Source organism: Aotus nancymaae, unplaced genomic scaffold, assembly GCF_030222135.1.
Source record: "Aotus nancymaae isolate 86718 unplaced genomic scaffold, 86718_ANA_hifiasm-v0.15.2.pri h1tg000051l, whole genome shotgun sequence".
NCBI classification, from domain to species: domain Eukaryota; kingdom Metazoa; phylum Chordata; class Mammalia; order Primates; family Aotidae; genus Aotus; species Aotus nancymaae.
The window spans coordinates 10,082,102-10,101,751 of NW_026988465.1; the positions used below are offsets into that span (position 1 = coordinate 10,082,102).

At 42.9% G+C, this 19,650-nt stretch overlaps 1 protein-coding gene across 15 annotated transcripts in view; it reads left to right on the plus strand.

Moving 5' to 3' along the window:
- The window catches only part of PHACTR1 (phosphatase and actin regulator 1), a 588,779-nt gene that overhangs the window by 469,019 nt on the left and 100,110 nt on the right, over positions 1–19,650 (plus strand). For 9 of the 15 annotated variants that reach the window (XM_012476554.3, XM_012476555.3, XM_064362990.1 and 6 more), the window contains 2 exons: positions 6,254–6,421; positions 8,528–8,734. In XM_012476554.3, the coding sequence (XP_012331977.1) occupies positions 6,254–6,421; positions 8,528–8,734 (375 nt within the window). The remainder of the gene's footprint in view (positions 1–6,253; positions 6,422–8,527; positions 8,735–19,650) is intronic. The other 6 variants (XM_012476558.3, XM_012476559.3, XM_021665357.2 and 3 more) reach the window with 1 other exon arrangement.

Here is a 19,650-nt window from a genome sequence, read left to right on the forward strand (position 1 = left end):
CCTCCCCCTCGCCCCCCTCCCCTCCCCCACCCCCCATATAGTACTAGCTCAGCATCTACTGCACTAGGGACTTCACACAAGTTATTTAACTTTCTAATGTTCACTTTTCTCTCAACAATGAGGGTAATTTTGGTACTAACTTCATTGGATGGATGGATGGATGGATGGATGGATGGATGGATGGATGGCTGCAATGAACACAGCCTGGCACATAGTAAGCTCTCTGAAATACTGTTTCAGAGGTCATTATTATTACTATCACATATAAAAAGTCCAACATAATGCTGGACACGAAAGATGCTGGAGAAATGTTTCTTTCTCCTTTTATTTCTTCCTCCCTGTCTCTCTACTGTGTAAGGAGGCTTTTTGTGCAGAGCACAAATTTCTAGATCTATATGAAAACTTTACTTACAAGATTTTTTTAAAAAATAAGAATATAAAACTTTAGCCAAGAATAGCAGAAATTCATTCATTTACTTTCTAGGTCTAAACAGTAAGTCAGACAAGAAAAAGAAAACCTGAGTATAAAATGTTTTGCTGTGTTAGCTCATCTGATACTTTAGGATTATTTGCAAGTTTGGGTGGGGTCACTTTTTCTCATCTCTTCCAGCCCTCATGCAGAGAATACTTTGATCTGCAAGGAAGTCAGGCATCATCTAACACAGTCCTTTTCTTTTCAAGGGACGGACACTAAGGTCCCCAGAAGTTAAGTGGCTTGTTGAGAGCTAGTGATGGCAAGGATGATAAAACAGGGCTCACCCTGTGCTCAGAGTCAGGGCTTCTCTCCACTGCGGCTGCGTTTTAGCCCACCTGTCTCTCCGAGAATAAATTAGAGGCATTCACCAGCACACCTCTGTTAACTGAGACGCAGGCCTCTCAGGAGAGCATGGTTTCTAACAGCATCCTTTCCATCACCTATCAATGCCTCCTTCGATTTTTACCTGAGGTGGGAAAAGCATTCTCTTCCCTTGAGTCTCCAGATTGTTAAGGATTTGAGGGGCCCTCTATTAGCACTCTTCTTCTGTCTCCGAGTGTCTTAACCATGTGAGAAATAAGATAAATGGGAGATCAAAGTAGGGGATCTCCTTGATCACTGGCAAAAGCTGGGCTGGAGGAAGTCATTGAGGGGCCTCATCAGTCTCCTCCCCCAGCCTTGACCTTGAATCAGCCCAACAAGTGGGAAAGTCTGAGTCTGGAATCAACACAGGTCCAGGGCAGGAGAGGGAAAGGATGGATGGGCTCCCCCAGTGGAGACACAAGGGCCAGTGCTTGTACCCAGCAATGAGATAGCAGTGGAGAGGGGCAAGAGGGTCGGCAAGCATCAGGAGCCCAGGGGAAAATGTCTCCACGTAGAAACCGGAGGAATGAGGACTGGGTTTTCCCTCTAACCAAACTATTATTGTTTTGATGTAACATGACAACATGCAATTTTTTGTATTTTTCTTTCTTTTTTTTTTTTTTTTTTTTGAGATGAAGTTTTGCCCTTGTTGCCCAGGCTGGAGTGCAGTGGTATGATCTCAGCTCACTTCAATCTCTGCCTCCTGGGTTGAAGCAATTCTCCTGCCTTAGCCTCTGGAGTAACTTGGATTACAGGTGTACACCACCATGCCCAGCTAATTTTTGTATTATTAGTAGAGACAGGGTTTTACCATGTTGGCCAGGCTGGTCTTGAACTCCTGACTTCAGGTGATCCACCCACCTCAGCCTCCCAAAGTGCTGAGATTATAGGTGTAAGCCACCACACCCAGCCTTTTGTATTTTTTTAAATAAATGTAAGCATCTTGCAGGGGGAAAAAAGCGAAGGATCATTAAGTTCTATGTCATGCCGGATTCACTTCAGAGCTTTGCCAACCTGCATGCATGTTTCATTTGAATGTCATTGTAATCCACATGTGCATACTGTTCTCCATTCTGGCTTTTGTACTTGAAATTATTTCAAACACATTTCATGCCTCCACATCACTCGTGGTCATTTCAGTTGCATTTCTCTAATTCCTGGCAAGGTTATACGTTTTACAAGTGGCACCTGGGACTTGATTTTTTTATTTACCAGAACAAATTCTCTTCCTCCTTGGAAGAGTTTGTTCTTTTATTAGTTCTGTGTAGCACGTGTGTTCCCATTGTGCTGCTTTTGTTATTCTATTTGGTGTACAGCATTTCCTTTTGCAAATTAAAAATCAGAAAGTTTTATGAGGAAGCTGGAACTATCCATCCGGTTTCCCTATTAAATGACCTGAATAAATAAATATATATTTGTTTCTACTGTTGTATTTTTCCTACTTTTTTATTCTAGTTTTAAAATTTTGTTTTTAAATTTTGGATCTGTGTGAAATGTATTGCCATATTGGTTCAATATATAGATATAAAGCAAATTTTATTCAATGGTTATTTATTAAATGAGGATTTCTTATCCCACTAGAGATGTATTTTAAACATGATATTTGTTTGTTTTTGTTTTTGTTTTGTTTTTGAGATGGAGCATCACTCTGTCACCCAGGCTGGAGTCCAGTGGCACGATCTCTGCTCACTGCGACCTCCACCTCCCAGGTTCAAGCAATTCTTCTGCCTCAGCCTTTTGAGTAGCTGGGACTATAGGCACACACCACCATACCTGATTAATTTTTGTATTTTTAGTAGAGACAGGGTTTCACCATATTGGTCAGGTTGGTCTCAAACTCCTGACCTCAGGCAATACACCTGCCTCAGCCTCCAAAAACCGTAATTCATATCATAGAAAATCTGATTCAGTGGTGAGATTACATTTATTAATGTACTTTTGTGTTTCAGAATTAGACTTGACACTTCTAAAAATCTTAAACTCCAGAAGGTCCTGAACCTTGAGCCTTTTCAGAACAAAATGTTCTTCCTTCATACAATATTTTACCAGGTATGGTGGCTCATGCCTGTGATTTCCGCATTTTGGGAGGCCAAGGCAGGAGCATCATGTGAGCAGATAAGTTCAAGACCAGCCTTAGCAACATAGCAAGACCCCATCTCTACAAAGAAAATAGTCAGGCATGGTAGTGTGCACCTGTAGTCCCAACCACTTGGGAAGCTGAAGTGGGAGGATCACTTGAATCTAGGAGGTCAAGTCTGCACTCCAGCCTGGGTGACAGAGCGAGACCCTGAGGGCTGAGACCCTTTATGTGTGTGTGTGTGTGTGCGCGCGCGCGCGCGCGCGCACACGCACACACGTGCCTATAAAGAGAGAGAGGATCACTTGTAATAAAAATGGTCTTCATGGTCATATTCAATGATTATTTATTAAATGAGGATTTCTTATCCCACTAGAGATACATTTTAAACATGGTGTTTTCTTTTTTGTGGTTTTGTTTTTTTGTTTTTTTGTTTTTGAGACAGAGTGTCGCTCTGTTGCCCAGGCTGGAGTCCAGTGGCGTGATCTTGGTTCACTGCAACCTCCACCTCCCAAGTTCAAGCAATTTTTCTGCCTCAGCCTTTCGAGTAGCTGGGACTACTCGTAGTAATTACACTTGTAGTAATGGCTGTATACAGCCCATTACATTAATGTTTCGTGTGTGTGTTTGAAAACATAAAAAATTTAAAATATTATTTAAAAGTGGCAGTATTATTCTGTCCTTATGTGAATCCAAGTCAAATAGTTTTTACTTTTGTTGCTGCCCATCTTGGTCACAAATGATATTAATAATGAATTCATACTTATCGAATGGTTTTCATTCCTTTCTGCTAGATATGTATATACATACATGGATGGATGGATGGTTGCTAGATAGGTAGGTAGATATAGACAGACAAAACATGGTCATCAATATTAACATTGAAGAAATTGCCAAAAGCTAAGATATGTGTATGGTCTGTATCTTTCTTCTAATTGTATAAATTGGAAAACTCTTTAATAAAACAATTTCACAAGATCCACATATGTGTCACTAGACTTTGGAATATTAATACATGAAAATTTCATTACTGGGATTTGTCCTAAAGGAGGAGAATTCTAATTGCAGAAAAATTGTATGCAGGATGATGGTCCTTACTGAATTTTTTTCATAATAGCATAAAACTGTCCCTTTGTGATGAACCAAATGGGAGATAGCCAAGTAAATATCGATATATAGTTATCCAGTATAATTAAGATGACCGTTATGCAAATTACAATGCTTATAGTAGTATGGAGGAAGCAAGACACAAAATTTGGCACACAGTAGGATTACAATCTTAAAAAATATGTGCCAAAAGAGGAAATTGCTTCTGTTAGGTTAGGGTGGTGATATGATCAGTGTTTTATACCTTCTTCTCCTGTTTTTACTTTTTCCGAGGCAATGTATATTTAGCAATTATAACAATGGAATTCCCAAGATTATTTCCTCTTCAAAGTGGTTTTGGCCTTTGTGATTTAGCAATGTTACTTTTAATCTATAAAGAGCTCAATTTTTCAAGAGTTAATATGTTCCAAGAGGAGCGAGCAATATTGCTTCTCTGTTACCAGCAAAGCCCAGAATTCATGGAGAGAGTCTGGAGAAATCCAACTGCAGTTGCATCTCTTTTTTCTAATGTTGCTTCTATGGTACTTTTAACTGTTAGAATCTATGGCAATCTTTCGATTGCATCCTTCCCCCAAAGAAGCAGAATTTGGCAAGAACCCTGAGACCTCCATCCTCTCTGGTTATCTCATCCAGGAATTTTATTGTACTTGGAACATCAAGAATCAGAGTGGTTTTCTAGAGATGCATTAGACTGAATGGTAGCTGCATCATTATTCCACCAAGTGGGAAACTGAAGCAGAGATACTTCCCACGGCATCCGTTTGAACACGCTAAATAAAGGCATGTTAAGAGGACTGGGGAACATCCATGATGGGATGGCGACGTACTGACACTCAGCCCTTCCCATCCCAAAGACTCCCAGTTCCTCTGTGTGATTTCCACTGCATGGGCTTACAGTCTGCACTGCTTTTGCTTTCTTACTAATGAGTAATCAGTCATCATATTGTTGATCATCATCATAACATTTAGTACCATTTTGGGCATATAAAAAAGCTGATTTTTAAAAAAACAACACACTCTTCAAATGCTGGTGCTTTTCACTCTCTGCTTCAGAGGAATTTTTTTTTTTTTCGCATTCATTATGTTTTTTCTGTGCTTATAGAAAATTCAGGTCAAACACCATATGCCCTTGAATCATATGCTATTTCAGGCCTGTTGGTTTGTTGATTACTCTGTTGAACAGATATTCACTGGACCGACTCTAATAGGGGGTGGGTCATGGAGGGATTCTGTGCCACCATACATCACTAATATATAAAATTAAACTAGAGGTGGAACATAGCAAAAGGAAAGGATTATTTATCCAAGAATCACCTTGGAGTCACTTCCCTGTTTCTTTTCTGCAAGTCATCATCTTGCTCCTGGTTTTAAGTCAGGTAATTGCTCTGCTGGTTTCTGTGTTTCTGACTCGGCAGAACTTAGTCTTTCATCTGATGTTTATTCATCTCGCTGGAACAGCTTTCAGTCCTCTTTAAAAATTAATTTGACTTTAATGTCTAGTTATCTAAGACTCCCCTGGGCTAGGATGAAATCACACTGGGGGAATTTTGATTTGACAAATGGCCATTGTATGGGAGCCTTTGATCCTGCACCGTGGGCCTTGTTTTGCTGAGCTTTAAGCAACATCAAAGTCTACAGGATGCAGTATGATTGGTGGTCGGCACTGGGAGAATTCTGGCACTTCCCAGCATCCCTGGGTGGCTGCAGCCTATTAGGTGCAGATGAGAGCGGTCCTAATCCTTTATCCAAGTAGAGAAATTTGCCAAGGGCGGAGGCAAACAGAAGATGGGATGAGTTTTTCCTAGGACCTTGGTGCCTGTCGAGTGACATGAAGCCCTTTGCTCCCTAAAGTAGGAATTCCTGATCCTGATTTTTTAATGTCTGAGGCATGCTGAGTGTTTTTTCCAAGTTTTTAGAAATTATGAAACAAAAATAATTTTAATTTGCTTTTTATTTTTAAAAATACATAGAAAATGTGATGGATTGGATTAGAAAGACAGAGATAAAACAGGCAAAATGCTGACGATCATTGGAAATTGTTGCCCTGATGAGTAGACAACATATCTCTAAAGATCAAATAAATGTCTTAAAAAGAACAGATGTTGGTTTTAGAGACTGACCTTGATAAAGATTGTTCATCAGCAGCTAGACTCAGTTAGCAGGCAGTCAGCGCCTCTTTCTTGGAAGGCAGACATTGTCTAACTCTGCAATCTCCTTTTCTCTCTTGACAGATGGGGAACTCTCCATATCCAATGAAGAGGACTCCCTAGAAAATGGGCAGTCCCTGAGCTCCAGCCAGCTGTCTCTGCCTGCCCTGTCCGAAATGGAGCCAGTCCCAATGCCCAGGGATCCCTGCTCGTATGAGGTGCTCCAACCTTCAGACATCATGGATGGGCCAGGTAATGCCCCGGCAGGATTTTAGGGCAAGTCCCAGACGGTGGCACCAGGGATCTTTGACCTGGCTGGACTTGGAGTTCTATTTTGGACTATCCTGAGCATAAGGAGCTGGAAACTTAGATAAAACAGATTAGTTTTTAGTACATACTGAGTACTTTTAAAAGTGGAAAATATTTACACTCATGATTCTACAGTGTTTAAAAAAACTCTTGATTACCTTAATCTTTTTAAAGAAGATATGGCTTATTTTTGTAACATTACTGATTTAAAATATCATTATTTTGTTTTTTAACACTCATCTCTGTTAAGGTAAAGCTGAGGAATCCTAAATTTCTATATGACACCTAGCTAATTTGTCTGTTTGAAAGGTCCTTTAGTCTTAGTCCCAAAATACCAGTTAATGGTTGTGTCAATTTATTGGATACGGTCAATCAATTTAATTGTCAATTAAATTGTATAGAGTTTACTGATTGAATTGTGTCCTGCTGATACCTGATTTTTTATGCCATCTGACTGTCATCTCCTTCTTTGGTCCAAAGTTGGCTGAGTGGCCAATACTCATTCTCAGAAGGTTTGAAGAGTGGTCCTAATTTGCTCCAAAATGGGTCCCTCCTGACAGCCAGTGAGCAGTGGTACTTGTTGCCAGATGAGTCTGGGAGAAGGAACCTCTTGCGATATCCAGGGTGTAGGTAGAGAGGCCTTTCTCCCCATCATGTGCAAAATCCACATCCGCAGGTGGTCACGTGGGAGGTTGGGGGGATGGGGCTTCACAGGGTTAATTCCCATGCTTCGCTGTGGGACCTGGTGAGTCATTGCTCCATTACTGTGTCCCACACTGCTCGTAATAGTGTCCCTGAGACAGGAGAATGTAGTGCTCATGAGGATTCTCTGCAGGGCTTTGGTGCTGCACAGAACACCTGATCAGGGAGGAAGAAGGTTGTGGGGGCGAGGAGAGGAGTCACTTACAGGCTTTCTCACTGGGGCAGTGGCGGGAGGTTAGAGGAGACACAGTGAAGTTACACCTTCCCACCCCAGGGAGCGTTTCCCAACGAAAGCAGTGCATTTTGTAAAAGAATCCAGCCTTCCTTATGATATTGAAGTCAGCTGGATGTGATTGTTAATAGTAAAACTCTGTCATTCCAGCAGAATCACAGATTTTCACTCTGTCATCAGCCAAGCTACTGGCATGGTAGGAAGGTGTGTGCCACAACCCAATGACAGCGCTTCATGAAAACCAGTCAGGGGGTTCCCCCATGAAGGAAAGGAAGAGATGGATCCAATGCAGTGCAAAGAGAAATGGAGGAACTGGCACAAGAAAACTATAGCTGTGGTGAGCAAGGAGAGAGAGGCAAGGGGAAGATTGAAAGATTGAAAGGTTGACCTAAAGCATCCTTTGCCTCGTCAAGGTTTACAGGAGCTGGCAGGGGCAGGACGCTGTTGCTAAAATCACAGAGTTTGGGTTGGGAGGCTGCTGCTCGGCGCCGGGCACTCCGGAACCTGGAGGAGCAGCTGTGCAGGGCCCCAGAGTGCAGCCTGTGTGGGGTCAGCATTCCAGTCTGTCATCTGTACCCAGTGTCACAGATCTGAGAGCAGAGACAGAGTGGACCCAGTGGACAAAACTGAGCCCCTCCGCTCTTTTGAATCCACTCCCTCTTGCCCTCGAGGGCACGCAGGCCCCAGCATGGGTGCTGGCATTCGGTTCTGGTTTGGTTTAAAGGGGCTCTGCACCCTGACCTTCTGCACCGGCCACCCTGGTGATTCCTGCTGTGCCCCACCAGTCACATCTGAGAGCATGCGTAGGGTTTGTATGACCAATGCTGAGTCTGAAATGGTCAAGTTTTTGATGGTTTGGAGAAAATGCCCTCCTCCTCTTTCTCCCTGTTGTTCTTCCCGCCTCCACCCTCTCTCTTCCTCTGCCTCCTCTCTGTCCCTCCTGCTTCACTGGATTTCTGGTGTCCTCGCTGTAGCTCTCTACACATGCGTGGTGGCCTGAAGCGTCGGTGCTCCGCTGTGTTGCTAGCCCGAGTCCCTGTCCTGTGTTCCCCGCTGGCCGTGCCTGCACTGCGTTTGTGTAATGTCTCCTGTGTATCATGTGGTTGTCCCCTCAGTGTCTGAAGAGAGTCCCTCTGCCAGTGAGTCTGGAGTCCTCCTGTCCCAAGATCCTTCAACCAAACCAGTCCTGCTCCTGCCCCCCAAAAAACCTGCTGCTTTCCCTGGAGACCATGAAGAGACCCCAGTGAAGCAGCTGCCCCTTCTCAAGCAGCCCCCGGCCCTGCCTCCCAAACCCACTACCAGGATTGCCAACCACTTAACAGGTGAGTGCAGACATCTTCTGGGGCAAGCAGTCCCTCCTTCCCTTCAAGGGATTTTCTTTTTCTCTTGTTCTTTTATCTGAGGCCTGAATGCAGCTCTCTGGGGAGGTTGCCCTGTGGGCTGTTTGGGTGTTTCTGTGTGTGTCTTGATATCTGCAGTCATGACCAGGGTTTGTGTTTTCGTGTCAAGCCGCGTTTGATATCCACCTACCAGCCATATGCCAAGAGCGCTCAGTCATGTGTATCTGTAAATATGTACATTGTATTTAAGTGACTAAATCAAAATCGTTTGCTCACCTGCTGAAGTAGATTCAATGTCAGCATTTTTGCAAAGATAAAGAATAGCGCCTTCTTTATGAGTTTGTCAAGGCTTTAAATTTTTTTGTCTTTAAGTTATTGATCTGAAGCCCAGTATATTTCTCCTATTAAAATTCATGCCAGTGCTGTCTGTTAGGAAAAACGAAAAAGACAATCTGCAAATTGTGTGGTAAATACTTTTAAAAGAAGAGTAAACTTAGCAATGTTGTACTAAAATGATTGCGCACATACTCTGCAGCGTTCTTGAAGTATTACTTAATGAATGTCTCCACAGGTATTAAATTGGCACTCAGTGAAATTGTACTTCACTGCACTTTGGCCCATGAAGTAGACACCACTTTGTGATTCAAGGCTGTGGTGTAATCAGAGCTTAAAAGATTTCAGAGGGTCATTTCTCCAACTTTGATAAATTTCACCTGATGCTGATCAACTGCATTTTTAAAAGTGTTCAGTTTTTGACAAATTATACTTAAGTCATCACTCTAACATTTTGTAACATGTAATGGTGGTGGAATTAGGGGAAAATATTTACCTATCTTATAGGAGAAACACTGAGGTTCAAGAAAAATAAGTGACTTCCAGGGCTGACAGGAATTGTGTAATAGAGGCACAATCGATGCTGTGTTTCTCAACTCCAAGTTCAGCTAATCTTGTTTCCATAGCAGTCTGTCTTTCACATGATACCAAGTTCTAGTAGAGTCCGTCTTAGGCATGAGCTCATGTCAAACTGCTCTATTAATGTGTATGTCCATCCAAGTCAGATGTGTATGGTTTGAAAGAGCAAATTCCCATCTAACGGAACCATTTAACACATTAATAACACTTGAGTTTGGTGTCCAAAAATTGAAATTCACAGAAAACCACCAAGGAGAAAAAGCCCCATAAGCCTCTTCCTAGGTGATCTCCACTGTCCATCTGTCTGTCTATTGAATAAAAATTGAATGTTGCTGTACATATTGTTTTACCACCTGCTTTTTGCATTTGGTGATATGTTGTAAACTGATTCTCATGTTAGTATTCCACTACATGATTTTATTAGCTGCTTGACATGGATCAGGGTTTACTTAACTGACCCCTTAAGGTTTTTTTCCAGCTTTCTTATTGTTAAGTTACAACAGCAAACAACTGCAACAGCCTGCATACATATTCATAAGCATCCCTGAGTTTTCTCTAATTGATTTCTCAAATTAGAACTATTGAGTCAAAGATTATGCACCCTAAAGGCTTTGATGTCAATTTCCCTTAAGAAAGATTCAACATGGTACAAAATAAACGCTTACATGTAATACATATTTATTCAACACATCTACAATAGGCAGAATACTGTACGAAGTATCAAAGTAGATAGGAATATGTACGAGTTTCATGCAGCTGTCCCCAACCTTTTTGGCACCAAGGACCAGTTTTGTGGAAGACCATTTTTCCGTGGACTGGAGGTGGGGTGGGGGGGATGATTTCAGGATGATTCGAGTGCATCACATTTATTGCACACTTGATTTCTATTATTATTACATTGTGATACATAATTATTATACAGCTCACCATAATGTAGAATCCGTGGGAGCCCTGAGCTTGTTTTCCTGTGACTAGACAGCCCCATGTAAGGGTGATGGGAGACAGTGACAGATCATCAGGCTGTAGATTTTCATAAGGAGCTCGCAACCAGGATCCCTCGCAGGCACGTTTCACATTAGAGTTCCTGCTCCTCTGAGAATCAAATGCTCCTGCTGATCTGACAGGAGGTGGAGCTTAGGTGGTAACGTGAATGGTGGGGAGCTGCTGTAAATACAAATGAAGCTTCACCCACCACCCACCTCCTGCTGTGCAGCCCAGTTCCTAATAGGACATGGACCAGTACAAGTTCATGGCCCCGGAGGTTGAGGACCCCTGGTTTAATGAACTTATATATGTAGAGAGAGAAAGTACTAACGTAACTACTGTTAGCAGTAACACTTGAAGTTCAGGGAAGTCTGATAAAGAGGTTATAGGAGAAGGCTGAAGCTTGAACTGACTTTTCAAGCATGAAGGACATTTATAGAGGAAGGAAGAGTATTCCAGGAAAGAAGACCCTCGACAAAGCCTCAGAGGTGGCAACATTTTGGGTCATTGAAATGTTGGCTGAACAGGGGTGGAAGCTTCGTTCTGAGGTATACTGAGAGACAGGACTCACTAGGTAAAGGCATAAAAAGATTTAGATTTTATTCCCTAGGCAGTGAAAAGGCTTTGGAGGTTTTTGAGCAGAGGAGTGATGTGATGAAAACTAGCCTTTAAGAGATCTTCTTGATCACCATGTAGAATGAGCAGAAAGAGGAGCAGATTGAAGGCCTATCAGAGAAGCCACAACCGAGGCCAGCTCCAGGCCACATACTCCAAAGTCAGATCAGTTAAATGGACTGATCTGAGCCAGTGAGACCATTGAAGAGGTTTCTCCAGTCATTGAAATATGAGCTAACAAGCATCTGACTCATATCAGTGGGAAGAAAGAGAGCAGACCAGTGGATATGATACTGGAAAAAGAAGAGTTGACAGAATTTTTTTTTTTTTTTTTTTTTTTTTTTTTTTTTTTTGAGACAGTCTCACTCTGTTGCCCAGGCTAGAGTGCAGTGGTGCGATCCCAGCTCACTGCAACCTCTGCCTCCCGGGTTCAAGCAATTCTACTGCCTCAGCCTTCCAAGTAGCTGGGACTACAGGCACCCGCCACCATGCCCAGCTAATTTTTTTTGTATTTTTAGTAGAAATGGGGTTTTACCATATTGGCCAGGCTGGTCTTGAACTCCTGAACTTGTGATCTGCCTGCCTCAACCTCCCAAAGTGCTGGGATTGCAGGCATGAGCCACCACGCCAGGCCAGAATTTCTTAACTAATGACGCTCTGTGATTTATCTAGTTTTCTAATTAATGGAGGCAAACCTGAGTTTCATCTGTGAGCCCAGGAGTTCAGGTGGCCTGGTATCCACAGGGTTCTTTACATATGAGAAACCAAAGGTATCTCAATTGGCCCCATCTCTCTGGCTTCCCTGGTCCTTTCGTGATAGAATACACTCTATTATCTGTATGCCTCACCCCTATACAGCTAGGATCAAATGAATACAGATACACAAAAAGCTAATATCCTTACTCTGTAGTACGTGGTAACCTCTTAAACATGCTAAAGCAAGACAGGTAGAGAAGTCTGTGGACTGCAAATCTAGTACTATCCTTTTGGGCTTAAACTCAATTAGACTTGCTTAATTTTTATAAGTGAGCAATCAGTCATAATGAATCTGCAGCACCATAAGGTAGCTACATTAACCCTGTTCTGTTACTAATTGCTCTGAAGACATCTGGGCCATGTCAGAAGGAATTAATAAACTAAGAATTCTAGTACTTTAAATTGAGACTCATGAGTTTTCATCTGTTCTCAGTGTCTGCTGCTCTGCTTACATGTTTGAAAGGAAACACAGGACAGTTGAAAGACACCAAGCGTGATTAATGGGAAGTGACAGTGTTTAATGGGCTGGTAGAATGCTGGAGGAAACGTGAGCCTGAATTGGAGCTACTTCCAAGGTCATGGTCAGGGAACGTCATGCAGAAATACCTCTACTTGGGCATTTGCTTCCATTTTATCAGGAAAACATAATAAATTTGGAGGGCATTTGCCTTACAAATTTTTTCTGTTCATCAGCCAGGCGGAGAAAAGTTCCCTCACTCTCTCTGTCTGTCTTCTTCTTTTCTTGTTAACATCTCCTTCCATCTAACCTCTTCCCCAGCATCAGCCATTCAGTGGCGTGTGATACAGGGCCAGGAATTGTTGGGTATCAGTTTCCTTTGCTTCCAGAAGTACAGTGTCCGACAGAGCTTGTTGTGTAATGAATGTGATCTGAAGTGAAATGCATCCTTCTTGGAATCCTTGCAGTGATGGATGACCCCAAAAGGGTAATGAAGGCAAAAGCCACTGTCTCCTACCTCTTTAAGTCATCATCAATTGCTTCTCCATGGTATCTGACTACAGAAGTCAGATGTTCATCACTGCATGAATAACCTATGCCTTCTGCATAAGGCACCTGTGGCAGGTGCCCCCAGTGTGCCAGCTGAATGAGGGATAATCAGTGTGGCTGGACTTCACAGCTGGATGTTCACACTTGGGTAATGATAATTGCAGTTAGCCTTTGTTGAGAACTTTACCACATACCCTTTGATACTGTTGTTATTACCTCTTTTTCACAGATGAATATGAAATTTGGAGAAATTAAAGGATTTGATCATAGTTACTTAGCTAGTAAGTGACAGATAAGCAGGAACCTATTTTCTTTGACTCCAGAATCCTCATTTATAACCATTCATTTATACCATCTCCACAAAGATTCCCTTTTTTCTTTTTCTTTTTTTTTTCCCCGTTTTTGTTTTTTTTTTTTTTTTTTGAGGCAGGGTCTCATATGTCTTCCAGGCTGGAGTACCTTGGTGCAATCACAGCTCACTGCAGCCTCCACCTCCCAAGTGCAAGTGATCCTCCCACCTCAGCTTCCTGAGTAGCTGGAACTACAAGCACATGCCACCACACCTGGCTAATCTTTGTATTTTTTGTAGAGATGGAATTTCTCCATGTTGCCCAGGCTGGTCTGGAACTCCTAGGCTCAACTGATCTGCCCACCTCTACCTCCCAAAGTGCTGGGATTACAGGAATGAGCCACCTTGCCCGGCCTATTCCCAAATAGTAAAAAGCCATCAGCTTTCTTTGTTCTTTTAGCTCTGTATGTTTTAATCTGTTTAAGAAGTTAGAAAATCTGCTTCTTTGTTTTTATAAGTTGTATTATTCTGCTTGGGCTGCCACAACAAAAGAACATTGGATAACTTACACAACAGAAATGTAGTTCTCATAGTTCTGGAGGCTGGAAAGTCCAAGATCAACGTCTGTTGGGTTCAGTTTCCAGTGACATCTCTCTTGCTGGCCTGTAGACAGCTACCTTCTTGCTATGTTCTCACATAACAGGGAGAGAGAAAGAGATCTCTGTTGTCTATCCTCTTTTTTTTTTTGGATACAGAGTTTCCACTCTGTCACCCAGTCTGGAGTACAGTGGTACAATCTCAGCTCACTGCACCTCCGCCTCCTGGGTTCAAGTGATTCTCTTGCCTCAGCCTCCTGAGCACTGAGATTATAGGCTTGTGCCACCATGCCCAGCCAACTTTTGTATTTTTTTTTTTTTAGTAGTGACGGGGTTTCACCATGTTGGCCAGACTGGTCTTGAACTCCTGGCTTCAAGTGATCCGCCTGTCTTGGCCTCTCAAAGTGCTGGGACTACCAGCATGAGTCACCACGTGTGACCTGATGTCTCTTCTTATAGGGACATTAAATTTATCATATTAGGGTTCCATCTTTATGACCTCATTTGACCTTGATTACTTCCTTACTCCGGATACAATCACATTACGGGTGAGTGTTTCAACCAATTAATTTAGGGGGTAGGGGAACACAGTTCAGTCCACAGCATGACTAAAATTTATCTAGTTTTTCAAAAATTAGTCATATACTCAAGGCACTCAGTTATAAAGAGGAGGACCTGAGTTCAGTTGGATTGGGTTTCAAAGAACAGACCCAAAAGAGACTGTTCGTGGAAGAGTCAGGAGCAGGGGCAGATCACATAGGAAGCATCTGACCACAGTTAGAGATTATTGACACTTCAGCAAAGACAGGAAACTGTTGCTTATCCTTAAAAATAAGTCCTACTGATAATACACACCTACCCAGGACTTATTTGCACAGTGTTTAGAATTCACAATACAAGGAAACTTCATATATTCTCAGAACTTAGTTGACTTCTCGTTTCAATGTTATCAAAGTATTTGCTACTACAACTTTGCCTGACAAATGATACCCATGCCCTGTGGTATTTTCAGCCCCAGCAGGTGTACCTGTGTAATGAGAATCCTCTATCCACGCTTGACCAGCGTTCCTGTTTGTAGCTGTCTCTCTAGTTTTGTGGACATTTTCTCTGTTCTGCAGTCGCATGCTGCTATTTAATTTCATTATGTGTCTGTTTTTCTCAGATACTTTCTCTCCCCCGTGACCCCTGCATTCCCCAACCCTCCACGTCCTCCGCTCCAACCCTCTAGAACCACCTGGCTACTTCTGTCTCTAGTCCCTGCCTTCCCTCCCAGTATTCCCAGTGCAAGAAAACCAAAGATTCAACCACTGTGAACTTGGACTTCGTGTCTTTAAATGGGAAAAAATGAATGTTCAAATAGAAGTCTCAGAGGTTTAAGGTTTGCATTCTCTTGGTAACCAATACTTTGAAGGTGTTCTGTGTTCTTTATGAGATAGTCAAGTGCAGCCATAAGATTCATATACTCACAGTCCCTAGAGACGGGAGGCAGGGCTCACCACACAGGGCACATGGGAAGCCTTGGTGTGGTCAGGAGGCAGAAAGCAAGGAGAGGGGAAGCCGAGACCAGAGTCTTTATTGGGGTTTCTGCAGAAAGTCAAGGCCGGGCAGACTGGCTAGTTTGCATGATTTCAGCAGCTCTAAGCTATACGAGTGTTCTATAGTTGCCTGGTACCTGGCCATGGGGTGATTAAGGCAGAGGAATAATGCATTCTGGAGTGGACAGGCCTGATAGAGGAAGTCTAGCTCTGGACTGGTTTGTTTGCATATCAAAGGGCTGAGTCCTTGCTAACTCAGAATTGCCCAGCCCCAGGAGGGACAGCCTCCCCAGGCAGAAAGGTTTTTAAGATGTCAAAACTCATACAGAAAATAAAAAAATGGGAACACCACCAAAAGAATGGGGGAGTTACCTGAATTTACTTTTTATACTCACTTTTCCACCCATTTCTCCATGATTTTCCAGTCTTGTTTCTGTTCTCAAAATGCGGAAGTTTTTCCTGTAGGGCATACAAGGACTGTCTGTTGATAAAAACACGTTTTAAAGGATGCTTTCTGCTTAAATTTCTATAACCAGGGCAAAGATCGTAGCAGAATACCTGTCTTTTTGTAGCACTGTTAGGTCGGAGATGTAATTCACTCAGCAGTTATGTTTTTAGTGCCTGCTATATGCAAGGTGCTCTGCCAGCCCTCAGCAATGTAAAAAAATTAAGGCCATCAGCGGGCAGAGCTGCAGACTGTGATAAGCTACAGAAACTGTTTAATAGGAGGAGATATAAACATGGCTCTAAAGAAATTCAAGTATAAGAGGTCAAATCCTTTTGGAGGAATCAAGAAAAAGAAAGAGGAATCAAGAAAAATTAAGCAGGAGGATTTATTTAAGACAAGCCTTAAAGATGAGTAGGATTTTGACAGGTAGGATTGGAGGAGGAGGTTGTTCTTAAACAAGACGCAAAGGACACCCAGGCACGTGAGTACAAGGCTGAAGATGTTCAAGAAATAGCGAACAGTCCAGTCAGCGGGAATGTAGGATTCTTGTAGTATAGTAAGGAAAATTGGGGCTGAAAAGTGGATTGTGGTGGAACTGTAAAGAACCTTGAATGCCACAAGGAAGGATTTAACTTTGTTGGAGGAGATGAGCATCTTTTGTCGACTTTTTAGCAACAATTGCTTGATTTCAGCCAAGCATGTCTCCTCAGTGTTCCTGTGGATAAGATGGACAGTAATGCTGTTGGAGGGATTTATAACTGGATGTTCTTGGGCTCAAGTGATCATCTCACCTCAGCCTCCTAAGTAGATGGGACTGCAGGCATGCACCATTACTCCTGGCTAATTTTTTTTTAAAGTTTTTAGAGACAAGGTTTTGCTGTGTTGCCCAGGCTGATCTCCAACTCCTGGGCTCCACCAATCCTCCTGCCTCAGCCTCCCAATTAACTGGGGCATGTCCAGCATCAACACGAAATTGCAAAGGGCACCAAGCTTCCTTCCTCTTCGATTTTTCTAAACATCACAGGGGAAAGTTTCATGGGGGCAGGGATTTAATCTGATGTGTCCCCTGCTGAGTGCTTGGCTAATGCTGAACTCCTAGGAGGCTTTGCAAGGGAGAGAAGCCCCTGTTGCTGAAGGAGGAGTTTGATGGTCTTTTGCCTGTATGTTCATAGCAGGAAACTTGCATCTTTAGGGAAGCTAGCAAAATGTTCTCCACTTCTGCATTCTGCCATAAATGAAACCTGATTCTCCTGTATTCTGTAATGTTTGAAGGAAACATAACCTAGATGTAAAAGCAACCCTTTCTTAAGAGTAGCAGTTAGAACATGACAGTCACCCATATTGGTCAAACTCATGATCCAGCCCTGGGTCTCGGGCCGTGCACTAAGAATTTTGAGGGGAAACAGGCATGCTCTTAGACCAACTACAGACAGACCAGCCACTAACATCACTATAAATCCAAAAATATGAGTGTACCCTCCAACAGTGAATACATAGCATCCTGCATCCAAGAGATGCAAGGTAAGAGATGAGCTGCAGCCGTCCTTGTTTTTCTTTTAAAATATTTATGGATCTAGCTTGAACTTACACTGTCACCATGAATATTCTACCTCTTAATAGCTCTGTATATATATATAGTTTTGGGGAGTATTTGTTGAGATGCGGTCTCACTATGTTGCCCAGCTTAGAGTGTGGTGGCACGATCATAGCTCACTGCATCCTCAAATTCCTGGGTTCAAGTGATCATCCCACCTAAGCCTCCCAAGTAGCTGGGACTATAAGCATGCACCATTACTCCCAGCTAATATTTAAAAATTCTTTTAGAGACAAGGTCTCTCTATGTTGCCCAGGCTGATCTCCAACTCCTGGGCTCAAGCAGTCCTCCTGCCTCAGCCTCCCAAGTAACTGGGACTACAGGTGAGATCTACTGTGCCCAGCTCAGTATTTTATGTGATCTTAATTTACTTTCAAACTGCACAAGTGTATCCCCTGTTTTGCGTGTTCTGAGAGCAGATGAGCATGTTGATGCTCACCCTGATGATGTGGTGACTTTGACTCGATTCCCTCTCTGCTTGGATGAATGAGTGCTCCTTTCATCTCTCCATCTCTGCACCTCTCACTCTCCTTTATACCAGTCCTGCAAAAGGCTCAGGTTCAACAGCACAGTAATCATATGAAGGGCACTCTTCTCTTCCGGTCTCCCTAGGAGCAGTGGCACTAGCTCGTGGCTGCAGACATAGGACATCTGCCATTTTGACTCTGAGAACAATTCCCTGGCAATGAATAATGTGTAATTTGATTGAAGAAAAAAAAACTAACTGAATGACATGCCTGCAAGGATGACGTGCCTAAGTGACTCAGTTAGCTGGAGAGTGACTCTCATCTCCAGTCCTTCCCTGCCCGTGGCCATCTTCCCAGGGTTCATTGAAAAATGCATTGTATATTTCAGTTGCTAGGACAGAAGATTTTAAATGTTTTCACCACCCAAAAATGATAAGTATGTAAGGTGATGGATTTGTTACTTAGCCTGATTTAATCGTCCCACATTACAAATATATATCAAAATGTCATCCCATGAATATATACACTTATTATTTGTCTAGTAAAAATCAAACAAAAAGAAGTATTAGTTTCTTTGTGGAAAGTGGCTCCGAAACTAAGTCAGCGGCAGGTGCCAGGGTTGTATATATTATCATGGCCCTTGAGATTAGGATTCCAGATCTCAGGATGGTCCTCACGGAGGCCAGGTGTCTCCTGTGGTTTTCACATTCTGACCTGGCTTCTAAGGGAAAGCCAGGTTTGGGGCATTTCACAAAAGGTGGGTGGATCACGAGGTCAGGAGTTCGAGACCAGTCTGGTCAACATAGTGAAACCCCATCTCTACTAAAAATACAAAAAATTAGCCAGGTGTGGTGGTGGGTGCCTCTGATTCCAGCTGCTCAGGAGGCTGTGGCGGGAGAATCGCGTGAACCCGGGAGGTGGAGGTTGCAATGAGCCAAGACCACAACATTGCACTCCCCACCGGGCAACAGTGAGAGACACTATCTCAAAAAAAATAATAATAACATTTTTTCGTTACTTTTGTTTCCCTCGACATCGTCCTCTCACCACAAGGGGTCAGTCAGCACATTTTGCCTTTAACCAAGGCAAAACACCAGGTGATGTGATCATCCCTAGACGGGCCTGGTGTTCCTAAGGAACTGATGAAGCTCCTGTGAGCTCTTTCTTGCAGCCAAGGGGAACCTGATTTCGTAGATTAGTGAGGCTGGCCTCTCATTTCTATTCCAAATATACTGCTAATAGGCCCTTTATATCTTCAGGTGGAGTACCTATAGCTATGAAAGGAGATCAGAAATTCCAACTCGCTGCAACCAGTTGGCAAATGACTGAGAAAATCTTGTAATACCTTTGTTCATTAGGCACTAAATGCTGTGCTCATTGACAAGTAACTGCCAATACAGCAGCGGTTACAAATGGCCCTCTACAGCAGGTGCTGATTAAAAAGTACATTTGTGGTCCAGCGTGGTAGCTCAAGCCTGTAATCCCACCACTTTGGGAGGCTGAGGTGGGCGAATCACTTGAGGTTGGGAGTTTGAGACCAGCCTCGCCAACATGGTGAAACCCCATCTTTACTAAAAATACAAAAATTAGCCAGGCGTGGTGGCAAGCACCTGTAATCCCAGCTACTCAAGAGGCTGAAGCAGGAGAATCGCTTGAACCTGGGAGGCAGAGGTTACAGTGAGCCGAGATCATGCCA